Source organism: Rana temporaria, chromosome 4 (assembly GCF_905171775.1).
Source record: "Rana temporaria chromosome 4, aRanTem1.1, whole genome shotgun sequence".
NCBI classification, from domain to species: Eukaryota; Metazoa; Chordata; class Amphibia; order Anura; family Ranidae; genus Rana; species Rana temporaria.
In genome coordinates, this window is record NC_053492.1 from 422449697 (window position 1) to 422470633 (window position 20937).

General features: G+C 45.1%; 1 protein-coding gene across 2 annotated transcripts in view; it reads left to right on the forward strand.

Moving 5' to 3' along the window:
• The window catches only part of LOC120937850 (toll-like receptor 5), a 45510-nt gene that overhangs the window by 13116 nt on the left and 11457 nt on the right, over nt 1-20937 (forward strand). For both annotated transcript variants that reach the window (XM_040351366.1, XM_040351365.1), the window contains exon 2: nt 10728-10782. In XM_040351366.1, the coding sequence (XP_040207300.1) occupies nt 10772-10782 (11 nt within the window). In that variant the 5' untranslated portion in view covers nt 10728-10771. The remainder of the gene's footprint in view (nt 1-10727; nt 10783-20937) is intronic.

A 20937-nucleotide genomic window follows, 5' to 3' on the forward strand; every position in this document is an offset into this window, starting at 1 on the left:
ATCATCGTGTAAAATGCAAGGCTATTAGCCCTGTTTTGTAAGAGGTGGGGGCTAGGGTGACCACGTGTCCCGGATTGCCCGGGACAGTCCCGCATTTTGCAGGTCTGTCCCGGGCACATTCATTCCAGGACAATACAGTGTCCCGGAATGAAAATGACACAGCCACCCCCGGCCAACCTGATGCCCCCAAAAAAAGGCCACCACATCACCGATTTACTCACTGACAGTACTTGTCCTGGCCGGGAAAGCCTGGAGGAGCACAATCCCGCCCCCCTGCTTGTGATTGGAGAAATCATAAATCCCGCCTCTTGTGTCCAATCACTGTGCTGTGATTCGTTACAGCACAAGCTGATTTTTGGGAAGGAAGGGTGTCACTGAATGGTAGTTTGGAAATGTGGTCACCCTAGTGGGGGCATGTATGAGACTGTGGCCATGAGCGCCTTAGAGAGGAGGCTGTGGGGGACCGGTCACACCACTGGAGGGACACTGTTGGAGCGCAGAATAATTTCCTGCAACCATTGCCCATTATATTCTCCCGGCGGGACAGCTTCCCCGACAGTTAATTTTGCTAGTGGCTCTACCAGCCGCTAGCGATAATCGCATGTAAAATCCTCCAGGTTTTTCACCTTAATGCAGCAGCCCCTCCCCTTTTACTTACCTGAACCTAATCGTTAAAGCAACGGGGACAAGCCCAGCAGCTCCAGCCTCTGTCTCGGGTCCTCATTGGACAGATTAATAGCAGCGGTAGCTGTCAATCAAATCCAGTGAAACAGAAGCCAGGGGCGGGGCCGAGTCCTGCTGTCTGTGTCAATGGACGCAGCAGAAGTGCGCCCGCACGAGTGCCTCCTTAGGAAAGCGGGTCTTCGATTCTGCGAGGAGCCAGAAGCGCCGCTGGGGAAAGCCTTGCACAGAGGAGGTAAGTTTGTTATTTATAAAAAAAAAAAAAAAACCTTTACAACCCCTTTAAACTAAACACGGGTTAAAGGAAAGAAAATTGCTCAATTCACCCCACCAACACATTCAGTGAATACCTCCTGCTGCACTATTGTATTCTGACAGTGGGATGTTTGATCACTGCCTGCGGCTGTAGCCCTCGGTTTTGTTTACCTTTTATCTATACAGAAACAAGACAAACCTTTAACCACTTCCCGACGGCCGTACGACTATATACGGCCGCAGGGTGGCTCTACTTCTCTGGGACGCCGTCTTTTTACGGCCGCCCCTTTGCTCGTTCCGCGCGCGCGCTCCCGAGCACGCAGCGGGGAACTGCTGTGCTGGCCGTGTCCCTTGGACACAGCCAAACACAGATCGCGGTAAATAGCCAATCACAGCGGCTATTTACAGCGCGATCAGTGCGGCCAATGAGAGATGATCTCATATGTAAACATATGAGATCATTTCTCATTGCCGGCTCTCACAATGACAGCGTCCTGTCAGGGAGAGAGGAGACCGATCTGTGTCTCTTGTACATAGAGACACAGATCGGTCACCTCCCCCAGTCACCCCCCTTCCCCCACAGTTAGAACACTATATAGGGTACACATTTAACCCCTTCCTCACCCCCTAGTGTTAACCCCTTCAATGCCAGTCACATTTATACAGTAATTAGTGCATATTTATAGCACTGATCGCAGTATAAATGTGAATGGTGCCAAAAATGTGTCAAAAGTGTCCGATGTGTCCGCCATAATGTCGCCGTCCCAATAAAAATCCCAGATCGCCGCCATTACTAGTAAAAAAAAAATAATAAAAAATAATAATTCTGTCCCCTATTTTGTAGGCGCTATAACTTTTGCGCAAACCAGTCGCTTATTGCGATTTTTTTTTTACCAAAAATATGTAGAAGAATACGTATCGGCCTAGACTGAAAATGTTTTTTTTTTTAAATTGGGATATTTATTATAGCAACAAGTAAAAAATATTGTATTTTTTTTCAAAATTGAAGCTCTTTTTTGTTTATAGTGCTAAAAATAAAAACCGCAGAGGTGAGCAAATACCACCAAAAGAAAGCTATACTTGTGGGGGAAAAAAGGACGTCAATTTTGTTTGGGAGCCACGTCGCACGACCGCGCAATTGTCAATTAAAGCGACGCAGTGCCGGAAGCTGAAATTTCACCTGGTCAGGAGGGGGGTATATGTGCCCAGTAAGCAAGTGGTTAAAGAAACTGCGTGCCTATCAATACAATGTGCTGCAATCACAGTACAGTGGAATTTTTACATGTTTTTTAAAAGTCCAAGTACAGTGCCTTGAAAAAGTATTCATACCTCTTGAAATTTTCCACATTTTGTCATGTTACAACCAAAAACTTAAATGGATTTTATGTGATAGACCAACACAAAGTGGCACATAATTGTGAAGTGGAAGGAAAATGATAAATGCTTTTCACATTTTTTTACAAATAAATATCTGAAAAGTGTGGCGTGCATTTGTATTCAGCCCCCTTTACTCTGATAGCCCTAACTACAATCTAGTGGAACCGATTGCCTTCAGAAGTCACCTAATTAGCAAATAGAGTCCTCCTGTGTGTTCCATGAAGCCCTCAGAGGTTTGTTAGAGAACATTAGTGAACAAACAGCATCATGAAGGCCAAGGAACACACCAGACAGGTCAGGGATAAAGTTGTGGGGAAGTTTAAAGCAGGGTTATGTTATAAAAACAATATCCCAAGCTTTGAACATCTCACGGAACACTGTTCAATTCATCATCGGAAAATGGAAAGCGTATGGCACAACTGCAAACCTACCAAGTCATGGCCGTCCACCTAAACTGACAGGCCGGGCAAGGAGAGCATTAATCAGAGAAGCAACCAAGAGGCCCATGGTAACTGGAAGAGCTGCTGAAATCCACAGCTCAGGTGGGAGAATCTGTCCACGGGATGACCATTAGTCGCGCACTCCACAAATCTGGCCTTTATGGAAGAGTGACAAGAAGAAAACCATTGTTGAAAAAGAAAGCCATAAGAAGATTTGTATTGCAGTCTTTGAGAAGCCGTGTGGGGGACACAGCAAACATGTGGAAGAAGGCCCTCTGGTCAGATGAGACCAAAATGTTACTTTTTAACCTAAAAGCAAAACACTATGTGTGGTGGAAAACTGATTGCACATCACCCTGAACAGACCATCCCCACCGTGAAACATGGTGGTGGCAGCATCATGTTGTGAGGATACCTTTCTTCAGCAGGGACAGGGAAGCTGGTCAGAGTTGATGGGAAGATGGATGGAGACAAATACAGGGCAATCTTAGAAAAAAAAAACTGTAATGCCTCGTACACACGATCGGAATTTCCGATGGAAAAATTCAGACAAACTTTTTCCATCGGAAATTCACACCGTGTTTATGCCCCATCAGAGTAATTCCATCGGAAATTCCGATGAATTCCATCTGAGTTTACATAGAGAACATGTTCTCTTTTCCTCCGATGGAATTCCTTCGGAATTCCAATGTGAGTTTGGTCGGGCTAAAGCCTGATCGTGTGTACGGGGCATTAGAGTCTGCCAAAGACTTGAGACTGGGGTGGAGGTTCACCTTCCAGCATGACAGCATCCTTAACCATACAGCCAGAGCTACAATGGAATGGGTTAGATCAAAGCATATCCATGTGTTAGAATGGCCCGGTCAAAGTCCAGACCTAAATCCAATTGAGAATCTGTGGCAAGACTTGAAAATTGCTGTTCACAGACGCTCTCCATTCAATATGACAGAGCTTGAGCTCTTTTGCAAAAAAAAATGGGCAACAATTTTACTCTCTAGATGTACAAAGCTGGTAGAGACATCCCCAAAAAGACTTGCAGCTGTAATTGCAGTGAAAGGTGGTTCTACAAAGTATTGACTCAGGGGAGCCGAATACAAATGTACCCCACACTTTTCACATATTTGTTGGTAAATAATATTGAAAACCATTTCTCATTTTCCTTCCACTTCACAATTATGTGCCACTTTGTGTTGGTCTATCACATAAAATACATTTATGTTTTTGGTTGTAACATAACAAAATGTGTAAAATTTCAAGGGGTATGAATACTTTCTCAAGGCACTGTATATTCATATTTTCTGAACATAATAATGCAGGAAGACAGCTTCCATGAGTGTCTTGGAGTAACCAAGAAAAAAAGTTTCACAAACGGTGTACAAATAATCACATGACAGGAAACAATGGGGAAATGAAACTCTGTGCAATAATTTAAGTCGCCTTAAAGTGGATGCAAGCCCAATTTTTTTTTTACTGTCACAATGTAGAGTATAAGATTTCCTATCATCTGTGCCCAGTCTTGACACAAATAGTTAATCCAGCTCTGAGCAATTCTCTTTTCTTTTTTTCAGTGAGATAAACAAACAAACAAACAGGAGAACACTTTTGTCCGTTCTTCCCCCTTGCTGTGAATGACAGGTTATTTACATATCTCATGCACTAGCCTGAGACAGGAATTATTTTTTAATTCCCACCCCCACTCCTTTTCTGAAGTCATGTGGTCACTTTTCTGGATTTTGACTGGATGTTAGTGATCATAGCAGAATTTAGTGTAAGGGGAGTGTAGAGGTGGACGGGGAGTCTACTGACATCATGACTCCACCCACCAAGCTCCAAACAACAGATCCACCCACAGAATCTGCAGTTTTTCAGTTCTTATAACAGACAGAGGGGAAACATTTAAGAGGTAAGGATACATGCAGGAGGCATCTATATACTTGGAGATCAGCACTATGGCAGTAGTTTAGAAAGGATGAGAGTGGGTTTACATCCACTTTGTTTAGCACTTACGTGCTAACTGTGCAAACGTGCTACTATAGAAAAAGATCTGGTATAGATAAATGACGCAACAAATGCAGCCCTGTATACATGAATTTATCATAATTTTTTTTTTCAAAGGCAAACAGTGTAAGTAAGGAAAGTTGGAATAGGCAACCATTCGCCTTTGGGCTGCTTTAGCTGATTCTGTGTTAGTAAAAGACGATTCGCGCTTTTTTGTCTATTACAGGGTGATGAATGTGCTTACTCCATTATGAACGAGCGCTCCCGTCTCATAACTTGCTTCTGAGCATGTGCGGGTTTTAAACGTCGTTTTAGCCCACACACGATCATTTTTTACAACCCGAAAAACAAAACCGTTTAAAAACGACGTTAAAAAATGCAGCATGTTCGAATTTTTTTTTGTCGTTTTTCAGAACCTGAAAAATGATGTGAAGCCCACACACGATCATTTTAAATGACGTTTTTTAAAAACAAAGTTTTTTTTCATGCTGAAAAATGATCGTGTGTACGCAGCATTACTGTCCTGGTGACAAAAGAAGGAATCTTCTCATCTGGGATACAATAAAAAGCTGACAGACCTTCTAACATTTCCCAACAAAGAATAATATAGCTAGATGTTTTAGGGAAAAAAGGGATTCATAGCTGACGGGTGTTAGAGATCATTAGGTAGATTCAGAAAGAGTTAGGCCGGCTTATCAGTAGATAAGCCGACCTAACTCAGAATCTACGCCGACTTGTATTCTCAAACAGAGATACGCTTAAACATATCTAAGATACGACGGCTTGCACCGTCCTATCTTAGGTTGCAATGTTGAGGCTGGCCGCTAGGTGGCGCTTCCATTGCGGTCGGCGTAGAATATGCAAATTAGTAGATACGACGATTCACGAACGTACGCCCGGCCGACGCAGTACTTTTACGCCGTTTACGTAAGAGATAGGCCGCTTAAAGTTAGAGCTAGGCCCTAGTTGGAATAGCCAATGTTAAGTATGGCCGCCGTTCCCGCGTCAAAATTCGAAATTTTTACGTTGTTTGCGTAAGTCGTCCGTGAATAGGGATTTACGCCGTTTACGTCCACGTCTAAATCAATAGGCCCGTGTGGCATACTTAGCCACAATGCACACTGGGAAATGTAGGCGCCGGGCGCATGCGCAGTTCAAAAAAAACGTCAAAAACGTAAGGTCAAGCCCGATTAACATAAAACACGCCCCCTTACACACATTTGAATTAGGCGCCCTTACGGCCGCCCGCTTTTGGCTATGCCGCCGTAACTTAGCAGGCAAGTACTTTGAGAATCAAGGGCCAGATTCACATAGAACTGCGGCGGCGTAACGTATCGTAGATACGTTACACCGCCGCAAGTTTTCATCGCAAGTGCCTGATTCACCAAGCACTTGCAATGAAAACTATGCCGGCGGCCTCCGGCGCAAGGCGGGCCAATTCAAATGGGCGTGTGCCATTTAAATTTGGCGCGCTCCCGCGCCGGACCTACCGCGCATGCTCTGTTTCCGAACTCCCGCCGTGCTTTGCGCAAAGTGACGTCATTTTTTCGAATGGCGACGCGCGTAGCGTAATTCCGTATTCCCGGACGGCTTACGCAAACGACGTTATTTTTTAAATTTCGATGCGGGAACGACGGCCAAACTTTATACAGCAATACGATTGCTGTGTAAAGTTAAGGCACCAAAAAAAACGACTAACTTTGCAACGGGAAACTAGACTAGCGGCGACGCAGCGAACGCGAAAAACCGTTGTGGATCGCCGTAACTCCTAATTTGCATACCCGACGCTGGTTTACGACGCAAACTCCCCCCAGCGGCGGCCGCGGTACTGCATCTTAAGATCCAACAGTGTAAAACAATTACACCTGTCGGATCTTATGGCTATCTATGCGTAACTGATTCTATGAATCAGCCGCATAGATACTCTGAGAGATACGACGGAGTATCTGAGATACTCCGTCTTATCTCGGCTGTGAATCTGGGCCCATGTTCTTCACTTTAGGATTTATATATAAAACTGAAGGAGAGAAAACATTTTCTGTCACTTATAAAAAACTACCCATTTTTGGGCTTTTCGGATGTCCTGTCTTCATGATATTTAAGAGTGTTTGTTTTTTTCCTAGTGAAAAGTCATAGAACATCGTGTCCAGTCTATGTCAAAACCTTTTAGTCTTGTGTAATGACACCACAAAGCTGACTAAGACAAATTACACTTTATTGCCACATGTCAGGCCAGGCATAGATATGAAGAAAGAAAGATCTGCTGTGACAATTTCTTTACACTTCCTGTGAGGCATTAGGTCCACATTCATTGTATATATACATGGGGGAGGACTAGGGATTGGCTGTGTAAGGAAATTGAGGCCCAGAAGTCGGCTATGACAAGTAAGAGAGACCCAAGTGTTGCCTGTGACATGAAGGTGAGGTGAATGGGTCATCTGTGAGAAGTACATGAAGCTCAATGATCATATATACAAGTAATTGAGGCCCAAGGATCACCTGCGACAAGTAGGTGAGTCAAAGGAGTCATCGATGACAAGTAAGCAAGGTTCAGGGCAGTGTTACCAACCGTCAGTATTTTTACTGGCAGGCAGTAAAAAATTGTCACTTTTCTCCTGCCAGTAAATGCCAGTGACAGGAAAAGGCTGCCAGTAAAAAATACGTCTGTGACGCCCAGTCAAGACCATTCAAGTGCCTGCTACAGTGTGATCGGGCGGAGGCAGGTCTGGCAGAGACGGTGCCTGAGCGTGTTGTGTGACGTCATGGCGACGTCATGGACCCTCGCATGCAGGTCTGCAGGATGGGAGCAAGAGTGCCTGCCCATTCTAATTTCTTTTGCTATATCGAAAATAAAATAAGAAATATGTTTTTGTGCCCTAATATGTACCTTAAAGTGGAGTTCCACCCAAATGTGGAACTTCCGCTTAAACTACTCCTCACCCCCTTATATATCACATTTGGCATGTAATTTTTTGGGGGGGAAGTGGGGGCTTCAGTAGTAGGAGTGGGACTTCCTGTCCCACTTCCTCCTTCCGCACAGGGACCGCTTAAGCGACTCGTCATATCGCCTAATGCAGCCCCTCCCTGTAGGCGATCACCTGGGACACGTGACAGGTCCCAGGCGATCGCCTGTCCACTCAGGGAGCGCAGCGCCGTTCGCGCATTCGCAGTGAGTGCCCAGCCGTGAAGCTGAAAGCTGTCATGGCTGGGTGCCCACAGTAAGGCCCCATACACACGATAGAATCCATCTGCTGAAAAATCCCAGCGAATGGGTTTCAGTGGATAGATCCTATGGTGTGTACACTCCAGCGGATCTTTTTCCGCGGATATTTATCCCCTGGGATGGATTCCAGCAGATAAATATTTGCTGACATGCTAAACAAATCTATCCGCTGGAATCCATCCCAATGGATGGATCCGCTGGTCTGTATAGACTCACCGGATCCATCCGTCCGAAGGGATCCCCCGCATGCGTCGTAATGATTCGACGCATGCGTGAGAATTCCTTATATGACAGCGTCGCGCACGTCGCCGCGTCATAATCGCGGCGACGGCGCAACACCTCATCTCCAGAGGATTTCGGCGCGGATTTCAATGCGATGGTGAGTACACTCCATCGCATGGAAATCCGCTGAAATCCTCGAGAGGATTTATCCGCGGAAACGGTCCGCTGGACTGTATTCGCGGATAAATCCTCTCGTGTGTATGGGGCCTTAGAATGAAGGCGCCGGCGGAGAAGGGGGGGGGTCCATGCGGCACGGCGCTGGACAGTCGAACAGGTAAGTGCATGTTTATTAAAAGCCAGCAGCTACACTTTTTGTAGCTACTGACTTTTAATAAACATAAAAAAGACCAGAACTCCCCTTTAAATCACATTGCTGATTGCATATCGTACACTTAAAACATTTATTTTTGTAACTTTTGGAATTGCCAGTAAAAACTTGGCTGTGCCAGTAAATTTTGGGTGTCGTGTCAGTAGATTTCAATCTGGTAGGTTGGCAAAACTGGTTCAGGGGTTATCTGGAACTTGTAAGTGAAGCCTTAGGATTGTTTGTGGCAAGTAGGTGAGGTTCATAGGTCATCTTTGACAAGTAGATGAGGCCCAGATGTCATCCTTGGACAAACCATCACCCCCAGCACTAAAGCTAAAAGCCTTGGAGTCATCTTTGACTCAGACATGACAATGGATGCACAAATAGGATCAGTATTCAGCGGATCTCACCACCTTCTTCGCCTGTTGCGTACACTCATCCCCTTCATCTTGGAAGGAGACACAGCAGCAGTAGTGGGAACAATCATCAATTCCCGACTCGGTTACACAAACTCCCTCTACCTAGGACTTTCCCAAATACCAAATTTCACGTCTACAAGTTGTCCAGAACACAGCAGCCAGACTGGCAACTGGAAAAAAAAAACTGGGAATCAATCACCCCGTCCCTGAGGAAGCTCCATTGGCTAGCCGTGAGGGATTGGGTTACATTTAAGACCCTTTGCCTCACTCACAAATGTATACAAGGAAAAGCCCCGCAATACCTCTGCGAAAAAATAAAGCACTACACCCCAAGTCGCCCCCTCCGGTCAACTAACCAGAACCTCCTCCATATTCCCAAGACGCGCTACAAATCAAAAGGTGAACAAATATTCGCAGTCCAAGGACCCCGGCTATAGAACTCTCTACCAGCGGACATCTGATTGGAAGAAAACCATCTGGCCTTCAGGAAGAAGCTTAAGACCCATCTCTTAAACCCATCTCTCTCTTAAGGCCCAGGTGTCATCTGTGACCAGTTGGTAAGGCCCAGGTGTCATCTGTGACCAGTTGGTAAGACCCAGGTGTCATCTGTGACCAGTTGGTAAGGCCCAGGTGTAATCTGTGACCAGTTGGTAAGGCCCAGGTGTCATCTGTGACCAGTTGGTAAGACCCAGGTGTCATCTGTGACCAGTTGGTAAGGCCCAGGTGTCATCTGTGACCAGTTGGTAAGGCCCAGGTGTCATCTGTGACCAGTTGGTAAGGCCCAGGTGTCATCTGTGACCAGTTGGTAAGGCCCAGGTGTAATCTGTGACCAGTTGGTAAGGCCCAGGTGTCATCTGTGACCAGTTGGTAAGACCCAGGTGTCATCTGTGACCAGTTGGTAAGGCCCAGGTGTCATCTGTGACCAGTTGGTAAGGCCCAGGTGTCATCTGTGACCAGTTGGTAAGGCAAAGATGTCAACTCTGACCAGTTGGTAAGGCCCAGGTGTCATCTATGACTGGTTGGTAAGGCCCAGGTGTCATCTGTGACCAGTTGGTAAGGCCCAGGTGTCATCTGTGATCAGTTGGTAAGGCCCAGGTGTCATCTGTGACCAGTTGGTAAGGCCCAGGTGTCATCTGTGACCAGTTGGTAAGGCAAATATGTCAACTCTGACCAGTTGGTAAGGCCCAGGTGTCATCTATGACTGGTTGGTAAGGCCCAGGTGTCATCTGTGACCAGTTGGTAAGGCCCAGGTGTCATCTGTGATCAGTTGGTAAGGCCCAGGTGTCATCTGTGACCAGTTGGTAAGGCCCAGGTGTCATCTGTGACCAGTTGGTAAGGCCCAGGGATCATCTACAACCAGTTTAAAAGATCCTTGGGTCATCTGTGCCCAGTTTGTAAGGTTCAGGTGTCATCTGTAACCAATTGATAAAGTCTGGGGATCATGAGGACTGGGTAAAATATGTTTAAGCATGACTGTGGTAGAAGGTAACCAAAGCTATGTGCAACAAGCTCCAACTACTTATATATTTTTTTTCTGATGGCAATTGAATCTCCTGGAGTAGTCCTATTTTATAGAACGTTTTTGCAAGTGAATAAAATATAATTTCTGATTTAAATATTCTACAAATAATGCACAATGGTAAAATGATGCATGTGTTATATTCTGAAATACTGACACCATGGAGATAATCTAGTGTGTTGTCCAAGTGTAACTATGGTAATGTTTCATTGCATCTCGATTCCAGGCATTTCTGAATAATGAAGATTACTTGTCCATGCTGCTGAAAAGATGGGCGTCAGGTACGTTTCTATTGAAGGGAAATTACAGCAGTTTTTAACCACTATTTAAATATTTTTTTTTTTAGCTTATTTATTTATTTATTTATACTAGAGCTGAACTGGATTCTGGATAAAATCAGTGGGGTAGATTCAGGTAGGGGCGCGCACTGCTACGGCGGCGCAGCGTACCGTTTTTACGCTACGCCTCTGTAAATTACTGGAGCTACGCTTCATTCACGAAGCATTTGCTCCGTAATTTGCGCCGGCGTTTCGTAAAAGGGGCCGGCGTAAGCGCGCGTAATTTAAATGATCCCGTAGGGGGCGTGGATCATTTAAATTAGGCGCGTTCCTGCGCCGAACGTACTGCGCATGCTCCGTCGGGAAAATTTCCCGACGTGCATTGCGGTAAATGACGTCGCAAGGACGTCATTTGCTTCGACGTCCAGCGCCATTCACGATCCACTTACGCAAACGACGTAAATTTTGAAAATCGCGACGCGGGAACGACGTCTATACTTACCATTGGCTGCGCCTCCTAATAGCAGGAGCAGCCTTGCGACGAAAGCGACGAACGCAAGCGACGTAAAACACGACCGCCGGGCGGGCGTATGTTTGTGAATCGGCGTGAGTATGCAATTTGCATACTCTACGCTGACAACTACGGGAACGCCACCTAGCGGCCAGCGTCAGAATGCAGCCTAAAATACGACGGCATAAGAGCCTTATGCTAGTCATATCTTAGGCTACAGTCGGCGTATCAAGCTTTCTGAATACAGAAAGTTGATACGCCGGCGCTACTTAGCAATTACGCTGCGTATCTATGGATACGCAGGTGTAATTGCTTGCTGACTCTACCCCAGTATCTTTTTGCTTAGAATAAAGATCACGATTCTCGCAGCGTAACATAATCTTTCGAATTATACAAAAAAATTGGGCTAACTTTACTGTTTCGTTTTTTTTTTTTTTTTTCATTCAGTGAAGTGTATTTTTTCCCCAAAAATTGTGTTTGAAAGACTGCTGCGCAAATACAGTGTGACATAAAATATTGCAACAACAATTTTATTCTTCAAAATCCTTGCTAAAAAATGTTATATAATATTTGGAGGTTCTAAGTAATTTTCTAGCAAAAAATACTGATTTTAAATTGTAAGTAAAAAGTGTCAGAAAAGGGCTTAGGGCCAGATTCACGTAGAATCGCGGCGGCGTAACGTATCGTAGATACGTTACACCGCCGCAAGTTTTCATCGCAAGTGCCTGATTCACAAAGCACTTGCATGAAAACATACGCCGGCGGCCTCCGGCGTAAGCCCGCGTAATTCAAAGGGGCGTGTGCCATTTAAATTAGGTGCGCTCCCGCGCCGGACCTACTGCGCATGCTCCGTTTTGAAATTCCCACCGTGCTTTGCGCAAAGTGACGTCATTTTTTCAAACGGCGACGTGCGTAGCGTACTTTCGTATTCCCGGACGTCTTACGCAAGAACAAAAAAATTTGAAATTTCGACGTGGGAACGACGGCCATACTTTATACAGCACATACGTGGGCTGTGTAAAGTTAGGGCAGCTAAAACGACGACTAACTTTGCGACGGGAAACTAGACTAGCAGCGACGTAGCGAACGCGAAAAACCGTCGTGGATCGCCGTAACTACTAATTTGCATACCCGACGCTGGTTTACGACGCAAACTCCCCCCAGCGGCGGCCGAGGTATTGCATCCTAAGATCCGACAGTGTAATTCAATTACACCTGTCGGATCTTATGGCTATCTATGCGTAACTGATTCTATGAATCAGTCGCATAGTTAGGAAGACCCTAAAACAGAGATACGACGGCGTATCTCTTTTGTGAATCTGGGCCTATGTCTTTAAGTGGTTTAGCTGACCTCATTTACAGACTGAAATTAATTTCTTTGCTCTGAAAGAACCAAATGATACATTTTATCTCTTCTCTATTTCTCAGTGCTGAGGAATGTTGATAAATATTTGCTTTTTTTTGACAGCTCTGAGCAGAGAACAGCTCTGCACTGTCCTGAGGGGGGTTGAATCGAGATCTTGATTTTTTAACGATTAATATATACACATACACTATGTTGTCAAAAGTATTGGGACACCTGCCTTTACACGCACATGAACTTTAATGGCATCCCCATCTTAGTCCGTAGGGTTCAATATTGAGCTAGCCCACCTTTGCAGCTATAAAAGCTTCAACTCTTCGGGGAAGGCAAGGTTTAGGAGTGTGTCTATGGGAATTTTTGACCCTTCTTCCAGATGTAAACAAGGCAGATCCCTGTTCTGACAGGGAAGTATACAGAGATCTTCTGTCCCTAGAAATCAGGCACAGCGATCTCTGTACTCTTCCTGTCAGTACTTCCCCCACACAGTTAGAAAACACACTGAGGGAATGCACTTAACCCTTTGATCACCCCTGATGTTAACCCCTTCCCTGTCAGTGTCATTTATACAGTGATCAGTGCAATTTTATAGCAGCTTTCAGGACACAGGGTGCATGAACTCTTATGGCGGGGGTATGTTTTTTTTAAGGCCAATCGGGAAGGGGGATCGGATTCCCACCACCCGATTGGCTGAAAGGATATGCGATCCTATTGGACGCCTAGAAGAAGAAGGGAGGAACCGCACAGAAGACACAGGAGCCCACTCGCCATCCATAGAAGCCTGCTGCCATGAAGCCTGCAACCTGCTGAAGCTTGATGTTGCCTGCCGAAGCCCGCAGCCCACTGCTGCCTGCTGGGGGGGGGGGATGCTGAGATGCCACTGACCAACGGCTGGGGGGTTGTTTGCCGCCCACCCCCTTAAAAAATAAAAAAGTCCGCCACTGCTGTATTGGTGTCACTGGTCCCCAAAAAGTGTCACTTAGGGTCAGATTTGTCACAGTCCCACTAAAAATCACTGATCGCCACCATTACCAGTAAAAACAATAAAAAAATAAAATAAAAGTCCATATATTTCCCATAGTTTGTAGACGTTATAGCTTTTGCCGAAACCAATCAATATACGCTTATTGGGATTTTTTTAACCAAAAATATGTAGAAGAATACATATTAGCCTAAATTGATAAATTAATTTTTTTATTTTTATTTTGGGGATATGTATTAAAACAGAAAGTAAAGGGAGCTGCGGTGGCTCAACGCGATTGGCACTGCGCTGACAAGCCATTCACCTCTGCAGCCAGGGGTTCGGATCCCGGTCTCGGCTACATGTGAATTGAGTTTGGTGGTCTCAGCCCAGCTCCCGGTGGGTGTGCTATGCGAGGTAAGCCTGCACTTAGTACGCCCACCCCCCTCCCACAAAAAACCACCACACTTACACGCACTCGAAATTGGGTTAACACACGCACATTGACCACGCGGTCTCTAAAAAAAGAGAGGCGAAGGACTAACGGGGCTGGTTGAGCGGGCTAGATCCTCTCACTCCCTTTTAGGGAGTCCCTCTGCCCCGTTGGGCTTCAAAGCGGAGCAAGTAGGGCGGGCTGTGTGGGAGGACCCCCTCACACACCCGCCATTGCCACCCGGGGCATGGAGAAAGGTGGCAGATTGCCTCTGGGGGAGGCCTGCCTACTCCCAACTCCTGCAGTCCGGCTCCTCTCCCGAGTACACGCACAAAAATACACTTAAAAGAAAAAAAAACAGAAAGTAAAACATTTTTTTTTTTTAAATTGTCACTTACATTGGCCTAAAGTGATGAAGAAATTACTGTATTTATCGGCGTATAACACGCACCCTAACTTTAAGAGAGAAGTTTCAGGAAAAAAACTTTCCACAGCCCCCTGCGTATAACACGCAGGCACAGTTTCCCCTCTATATTCAGGGTAAAAAAGTGAGTGTTATACGCCAATAAATACAGTATTTTTTTTTTTTGAGGGGATATGTATTATAAAAGAAAGTAAATATATATATATATTTTTTTAATTGTCAGTCTTTTTTTGTTTTAAAGTGCAGGTTTACCCGGAAATATCATTTTTTAACCTTTGATTCCTGCTCATTTTGTCTAGGGGAATCGGCTAGTTTTTTTTAAATCGAAGCTGTACTTACCGTTTTAGAGATGCATCTTCTCCGCCGCTTCCGGGTATGGGCTGCGGGACTGGGCGTTCCTATTTTGATTGACAGGCTTCCGACAGGCTTCTGACGGTCGCATCCATCGCGTCACGATTTTCCAAAAGTAGCCGAACATCGGTGTGCAGGCGCAGTATAGAGCCGCACCGACGTTCGGCTTCTTTCGGCTACTCGTGACGCTATGGATGCGACCGTCGGAAGCCTGTCAATCAAAATAGGAACGCCCAGTCCCGAAGACCCATACCCGGAAGCGGCGGAGAAGATCGCTCTCTACAACGGTAAGTACAGCTTCGATTTTAAAACAACTAGCCGATTCCCCTAGACAAAATGAGCATCAATCTAAGGGTAAAAAATGTTTTATGGGTGAACTCCCGCTTTAACCACAGAGGTGATCAAATGCCACCAAACGAAAGCTCTATTTGTAGGAAAAGAGGGACATCAATTGTATTTGGGTACAGCGTCACACGATTACACAATTGTCAGTAAAAGTAACGCAGCCAGTGCCTTGTATGCTGTATAGTAACGCAGTGCCGTATAGTGAAACTGTGACACTGACTTAACCCCCCCCCCCCCTCCCACGTCCCAGAAATGAAAAAAAAAAAGTCCTGCTTCCTTGGCCCCTCTGGGCCTCTGTTGAAATCATGGGGTCCAGGGAAATGTAATTTAAGACCTGGTATAAACAAGTAGTAGCGGTCCTATGACCTTTTCAAATTAATCTAAATCTCAAATAAATTGTACATCCCCTTAAAAGACTTTCTCAGTGGAATCCCTGACGTGGCCAACTTCTTGTGCTGCGACATCCTGTCAATGTTTACAGGAGAGCTGCATGACTTTCAGGGCAGCTGGGAATGTCGGTTCCCCTTGTGATTGTAAGACAAGAACATTGGAAAGGGCAGCGAGTTGTCATCAGGTGGGTTTCATACCTGCTCGCCTCCTGGAACAATGCCCTGATTGTGTGCGAGCGCAGGGTGTATTGCTTAATACAGACAAGTACAATTGTGCAATCCAAAGGCACGCAATTTGTAATAAATAGAAAAGGCATTGTACAGTGACAGTTCTTAAGTAATCATTTGGAACAGTTTGATATTCTGCAAGATCAGCATGTTTCCTCTATTAGTCACGTGTAGTATTTTGATGTGCTGAATGTACACTTTCGTTTTTTTTTTCCATAAAATTTGACCTTTTTTTTATATTATAGAAATAGAATAGAAAACAAAAGAACTCCACTCTGTATGCGAAATGACCATATCAAATAATTATTCTAAGGGTAAAGAGACCCTGTCATTTGGCCATTAATTTCAAGAAAAATCTTCCCTTCCCCTGTTGCCGCGTACACACGATCATTTTTTAGCATGAAAAAAAAACGTTGGTTTTCAGCATGTCGAAAAAACAACGTTTTCCCAACTTCATCATTAAAACGACGTTGCCAGCACACCATCGTTTTTAAAAAATGATCTAGCAAAACGCGGTGACGTACAACACGTACGACGGCACTATAAAGGGGAAGTTCCATTCGTCTTTGGGCTGCTTTAGCTGGTTACTTGTTAGTAAAAGACGATTTGCGTTTTTTTGTCTGTTACAGCGTGATGAATGTGCTTACTCCATTAGGCCCCTTTTCACACTGGGGCGTTTTTCGAGCGTTATTCAAGCGTTTTTCGAGCGTTATTAAAGCGTTATTCGAGCGTTATTTGAGCGAAGCCTCATCTGCAATCCCAATGTGCTGGTAAAGCACCGCTAAGACCCTAAAGTTTTAGAGCGTTTTTGCAGTGCCTCGGTGTGAAAGGGTAAGGCATTTTTACAGCGCTTTTCAATTCATTTCAATGGAGAGGGGCGTTTTTGGAGCATTTTTTTTAGTGCTCAAAAGTTGCTCCAAAGATGCTGCTTGCAGGACTCAGTGTGAAAGGGTCCATTGAGATGCATGGAGAGCGTTTTATGAGCGTTTTAAGAGCGCTATTTTTAATGATAAAACTCTGTAAAAACGCTTCATGCCTAGTACACACGATAGGATTTATCCGCGGTTACGGTCCTCCGTACCGTTTCCGCGGATAAATCCTCTGAGGATTTTGATCCGATGGAGTGTACACACCATCGGATCGAAATCCGCGCCGAATTCCCATCGCGATGACGTGTCGCGCCGTCACCGCAATGATGACGCGGCGACGTGCGCGACGCTGTCATATAAGGAATTCCACGCATGCGTCGAATCATTACGACGCATGCGAGGGATGGGTTCGGACGGATCGATCCGGTGAGTCTGTACAGACCACCAGATCGATCCGCTGGAGCCGATTCCAGCGGATAGATTTCTTAGCATGCTAAGAATTTTTTATCCGCTGGAAATCGGTCGGCCCGAAATGTATCTGCTGGATCGTACACACCAGCGGATCTATCCGCTGAAATCGATCCGCGGATCAATTTCAGCGGATCAATCCTCTCGTGTGTACGGGGCCTCAGTGTGAAAGGGGTCTTATGAACAGTAGTTTTACCAGAACGAGTGCTCCCGTCTCATAACTTGCTTCTGAGCATGCACAGGTTTTTTACGTCGTTTTAGCCCACGCACGATCATTTCGGATTTTTTTTTTTGTCGTTTTTCAGAACCTGAAAAATGATGTGAAGCCCACACACAATCATTTTAAATGACGTTTTTGAAAAACAACGTTTTTTTCATGCCGAAAAATTATCGTGTGTATGCGGCATAAGACTATGTGCATTTAACCACTTAATGACCAAGCCTCTTTCTGAGATCTGTTGTTTACAAGTTAAAAACATATTTTTTTTGCTAGAAAATTACAAACATTATAAAAAATAATTCTAACGCTCTAGAGAATAAAATGGCGGTCATTGCAATACTTTGTCACACCGTTTTTGCGCAGCGGTCTTACAAGCGCACTTTTTTTGGAAAAAATCCGGTAGGCGGAGGGCACGGGAGAGTGGCGTGAGGCCCTTCTCCCTTCACCGATAAAAGTAATCTTGCGGCGAATCGGCTGTAGAGACCAGTATTATCGGAAACCGGACCGCTTTAAAAAAAAAAAAAAAAACATTTGTTTACTTCCATCCTAGACCGGAAGTGATGTTATGACGTCGCTCCCGTTCTCCAAGCCCAATGAGGCAATCAGACACAATCTGGTCTCTATTTGTCTCTTTAATCAGCCACTGTTCCTCCCACTGTTACCAATGATGAGGCAGTATTCCTCCCACTTATGCCAATAATGAGACACTATTACCCTCCACTAACACCAAAGAAGGGGCACTATTCTTCTTATTAATATGAACAATGAGGCACTATTCCTCCCACTGATACCAATGATCGGGCACTATTACACCCCAAATTTATTTATTACAGGTACTTATATAGTGGTGTCAATTTACACAGCGCTTTACATATATTGTACATTCACATCAGTCCCTGCCCTCAAGGAGCTTACAATCTAAGGTCCCTAACTCACATTCATACATACAGTACACATACTAGGGTCAATTTAGACAGGAGCCAATTTACCTACCAGCATGTCTTTGGCATGTAGGAGGAAACCGGAGTACCCAGCGGAAACCCCCACAGGCACAGGGAAAACATGCAAACTCCAGGCAGGTAGTGCCATGGTTGGCATTTGACCTAAGAACCCTAGTGCTGCTAGGTGGAAGTGCTAACCACTCAATTACTGTGCTACCCTAATACCAATGATGGGGCATTGTTTTCTTCCACTTATGCCAGGACATTGTCCCACTGGCCACAGTCCAACACCGCTAAAGTTTAAAGGACAGTGAGCTGGCCTTTTGTTTATAAAGTTTGGAGACCCCTGTTCTACCATAACAGTCTCCTGACACATGCAGTCTTTAACATTCTCTTGTAACCAGAATGCATTTAAACAGTCTTGTTTATCATGATAGCAGTGTGTTATGTTTCCTGTAACATGCTGGAAGTCTCTGAAAGGCCATTGTAACAAGAGAACAGCTGCTAGCGTGACACATTTTCCCACGTGCCGCTCGTTTTATCATAACACTCACTTGTAATATTAATGATTAACTTTCACAACAACAAAAGAATGTGATAAGCAATTGGGTCTGAATGCGCTACCTGAAATGAAAGGATTTGTAACAATACACTGATATTCTGCAGCTAAATTGTGCCCTCCGGATATAAACCACAACTGGAGGGATGAGGAATGGATAATGCCAGGGCACTGCCAACGGCATGACTGCTTTCCTGTTATACAGCTGCCAGTGCAGGGCACACAATGGGCGCAGTGATACTCTGCCGCTCTGGATGTTTGACAAAGTAAATTGGCAGGAAGTTTAAGTAAAAAGTAAGTGAGACAAGGCCCAGCACAACAGAAAGCTCTTCAGAAAGCAGGTGGTGAGGCAGTGCGGAATCCTGATGAAAGAGAGAAAACATGTATAGCATCATTACGCCGCCATACAACGCCAACCGATCCAGAGCCAGCGTGATGCCAACTGATCCACAAACATGTTCAAGTGGTCAGACAAGAGATTCCTTTGTGATTTAAGGAACAACTCAGGTCTAAACAACAGCTTCTCTAGACTTTCACATGAGAGAACTGTTTGGGTCTCTAAATAATACCCATGAACAAAACTGGCCCTGATCATCAAACTGAAATCACATTTGAGACGCGATAACTATCGCATAAGGCATCCTAAAATGCAACACTATTGATGCTGCTACCTATGCTGCCTCACCTATGTGAAAAATATCTGTATACTTACCTTTTTCAGCCCACTCCAGTCCGGTCATGTGATCCCACAGCTCTGGCTCCCCTCTATTAGGAGTGCTTAATAATAATTCTGAAAGCGGTGACGTCACCCTTAGGCTCCCATAGCCCAGCTGGTGTTCTGACAAAATGTCAAACTCGGCAGAATATCGAACCACATCATATCCTGTGACGTGGAATCAGCTGTTTTAGAAAACCACACAAACTGCGCATGCGCACCGCATTATCTGCGCAGTGCGTCAACACTGACGTCAGGACACTGCATGTCAAATTCCTGGACCGACGGCCATCTTGCTAAACCCTGCACTCGGCCGTAAGGCTGCAGTCAAAAGGCGGTAGCGGACATCTTTTTACACCCATCCAGGTCTTGCATTTCAGACTTTTGATGTTGGATTTTAAAAGCAGTGGCAGTCCTGCAGATGTGACAGGTGTGCTAATCTGACTGAACACCGCTGCTTTTAAAATTCAACATGAAAATAGAGTCAGGGACTTGTAAATACTGTTTAGCACTATATAAGCGAAGTTTACTGACGTCACCGATGACACAGGAAGTGGCCTGGTTCTATATTCTGCCGGGTTCAACATTTTGTCAAAACACCGGCATTCCCTCCTCTCTCCTGCAGATGGTTGCTCACTGATACAGGGGAGCCAGAGCTGCGGAATCATGTGACCAGAGCAAACGTAAAAAAGGTAAGTAGACATATATTTCACACAGGGTAGGCAATATAGGTAGCATGAGGGGGAAGGGGGCATTTTGAAGAAAGGTTATGGTTAGCCAGGAATTCCACTTTAACCACTTGTTGACCACCCCATAGCACATTTACTGCTACAGGGCAACCACGCTGCGCAGGATCACACATATATATATATATATATACGAGATCCTGCACTTCCAGGTATCGGACATGCCACCGGCGGCTCACTCCTGCTGTGATTTTACACCGTGGGAGCTGATCAGCGGGTCCCCCGGAGTCGATGTCCGCCAGCACCCATTGATCGTTCGACACACAGACAGACTGTAAACAAGGCACATTGCCGTTCTGTCAGTACAGAAGGCATGGATCCTGTGTTCCTGTAAAGCAGGGACACCGATCCATGCCTTCCACTAGTAAAAGCACCTCCCCCACAGTTAGAAAACACATTTTAGGAACACATTTAACCCTTTGATTGCCCCTGATGTTAACCCCTTCCCTGCCAGTGATAACTGTAATAATGTCACTGGTTCCCACAAAGTGTCAGTTAATGTCCGATTTGTCCGCCGCAATATCGCAGTTCTGCTATAAGTCACTGATCCCTGCCATTACTAGTAAATGAAAATTCCGTAAATATATCCCATAGTTTGTAGACGCTATAACTTTTGCGCAAACCAATCACTGTATGCC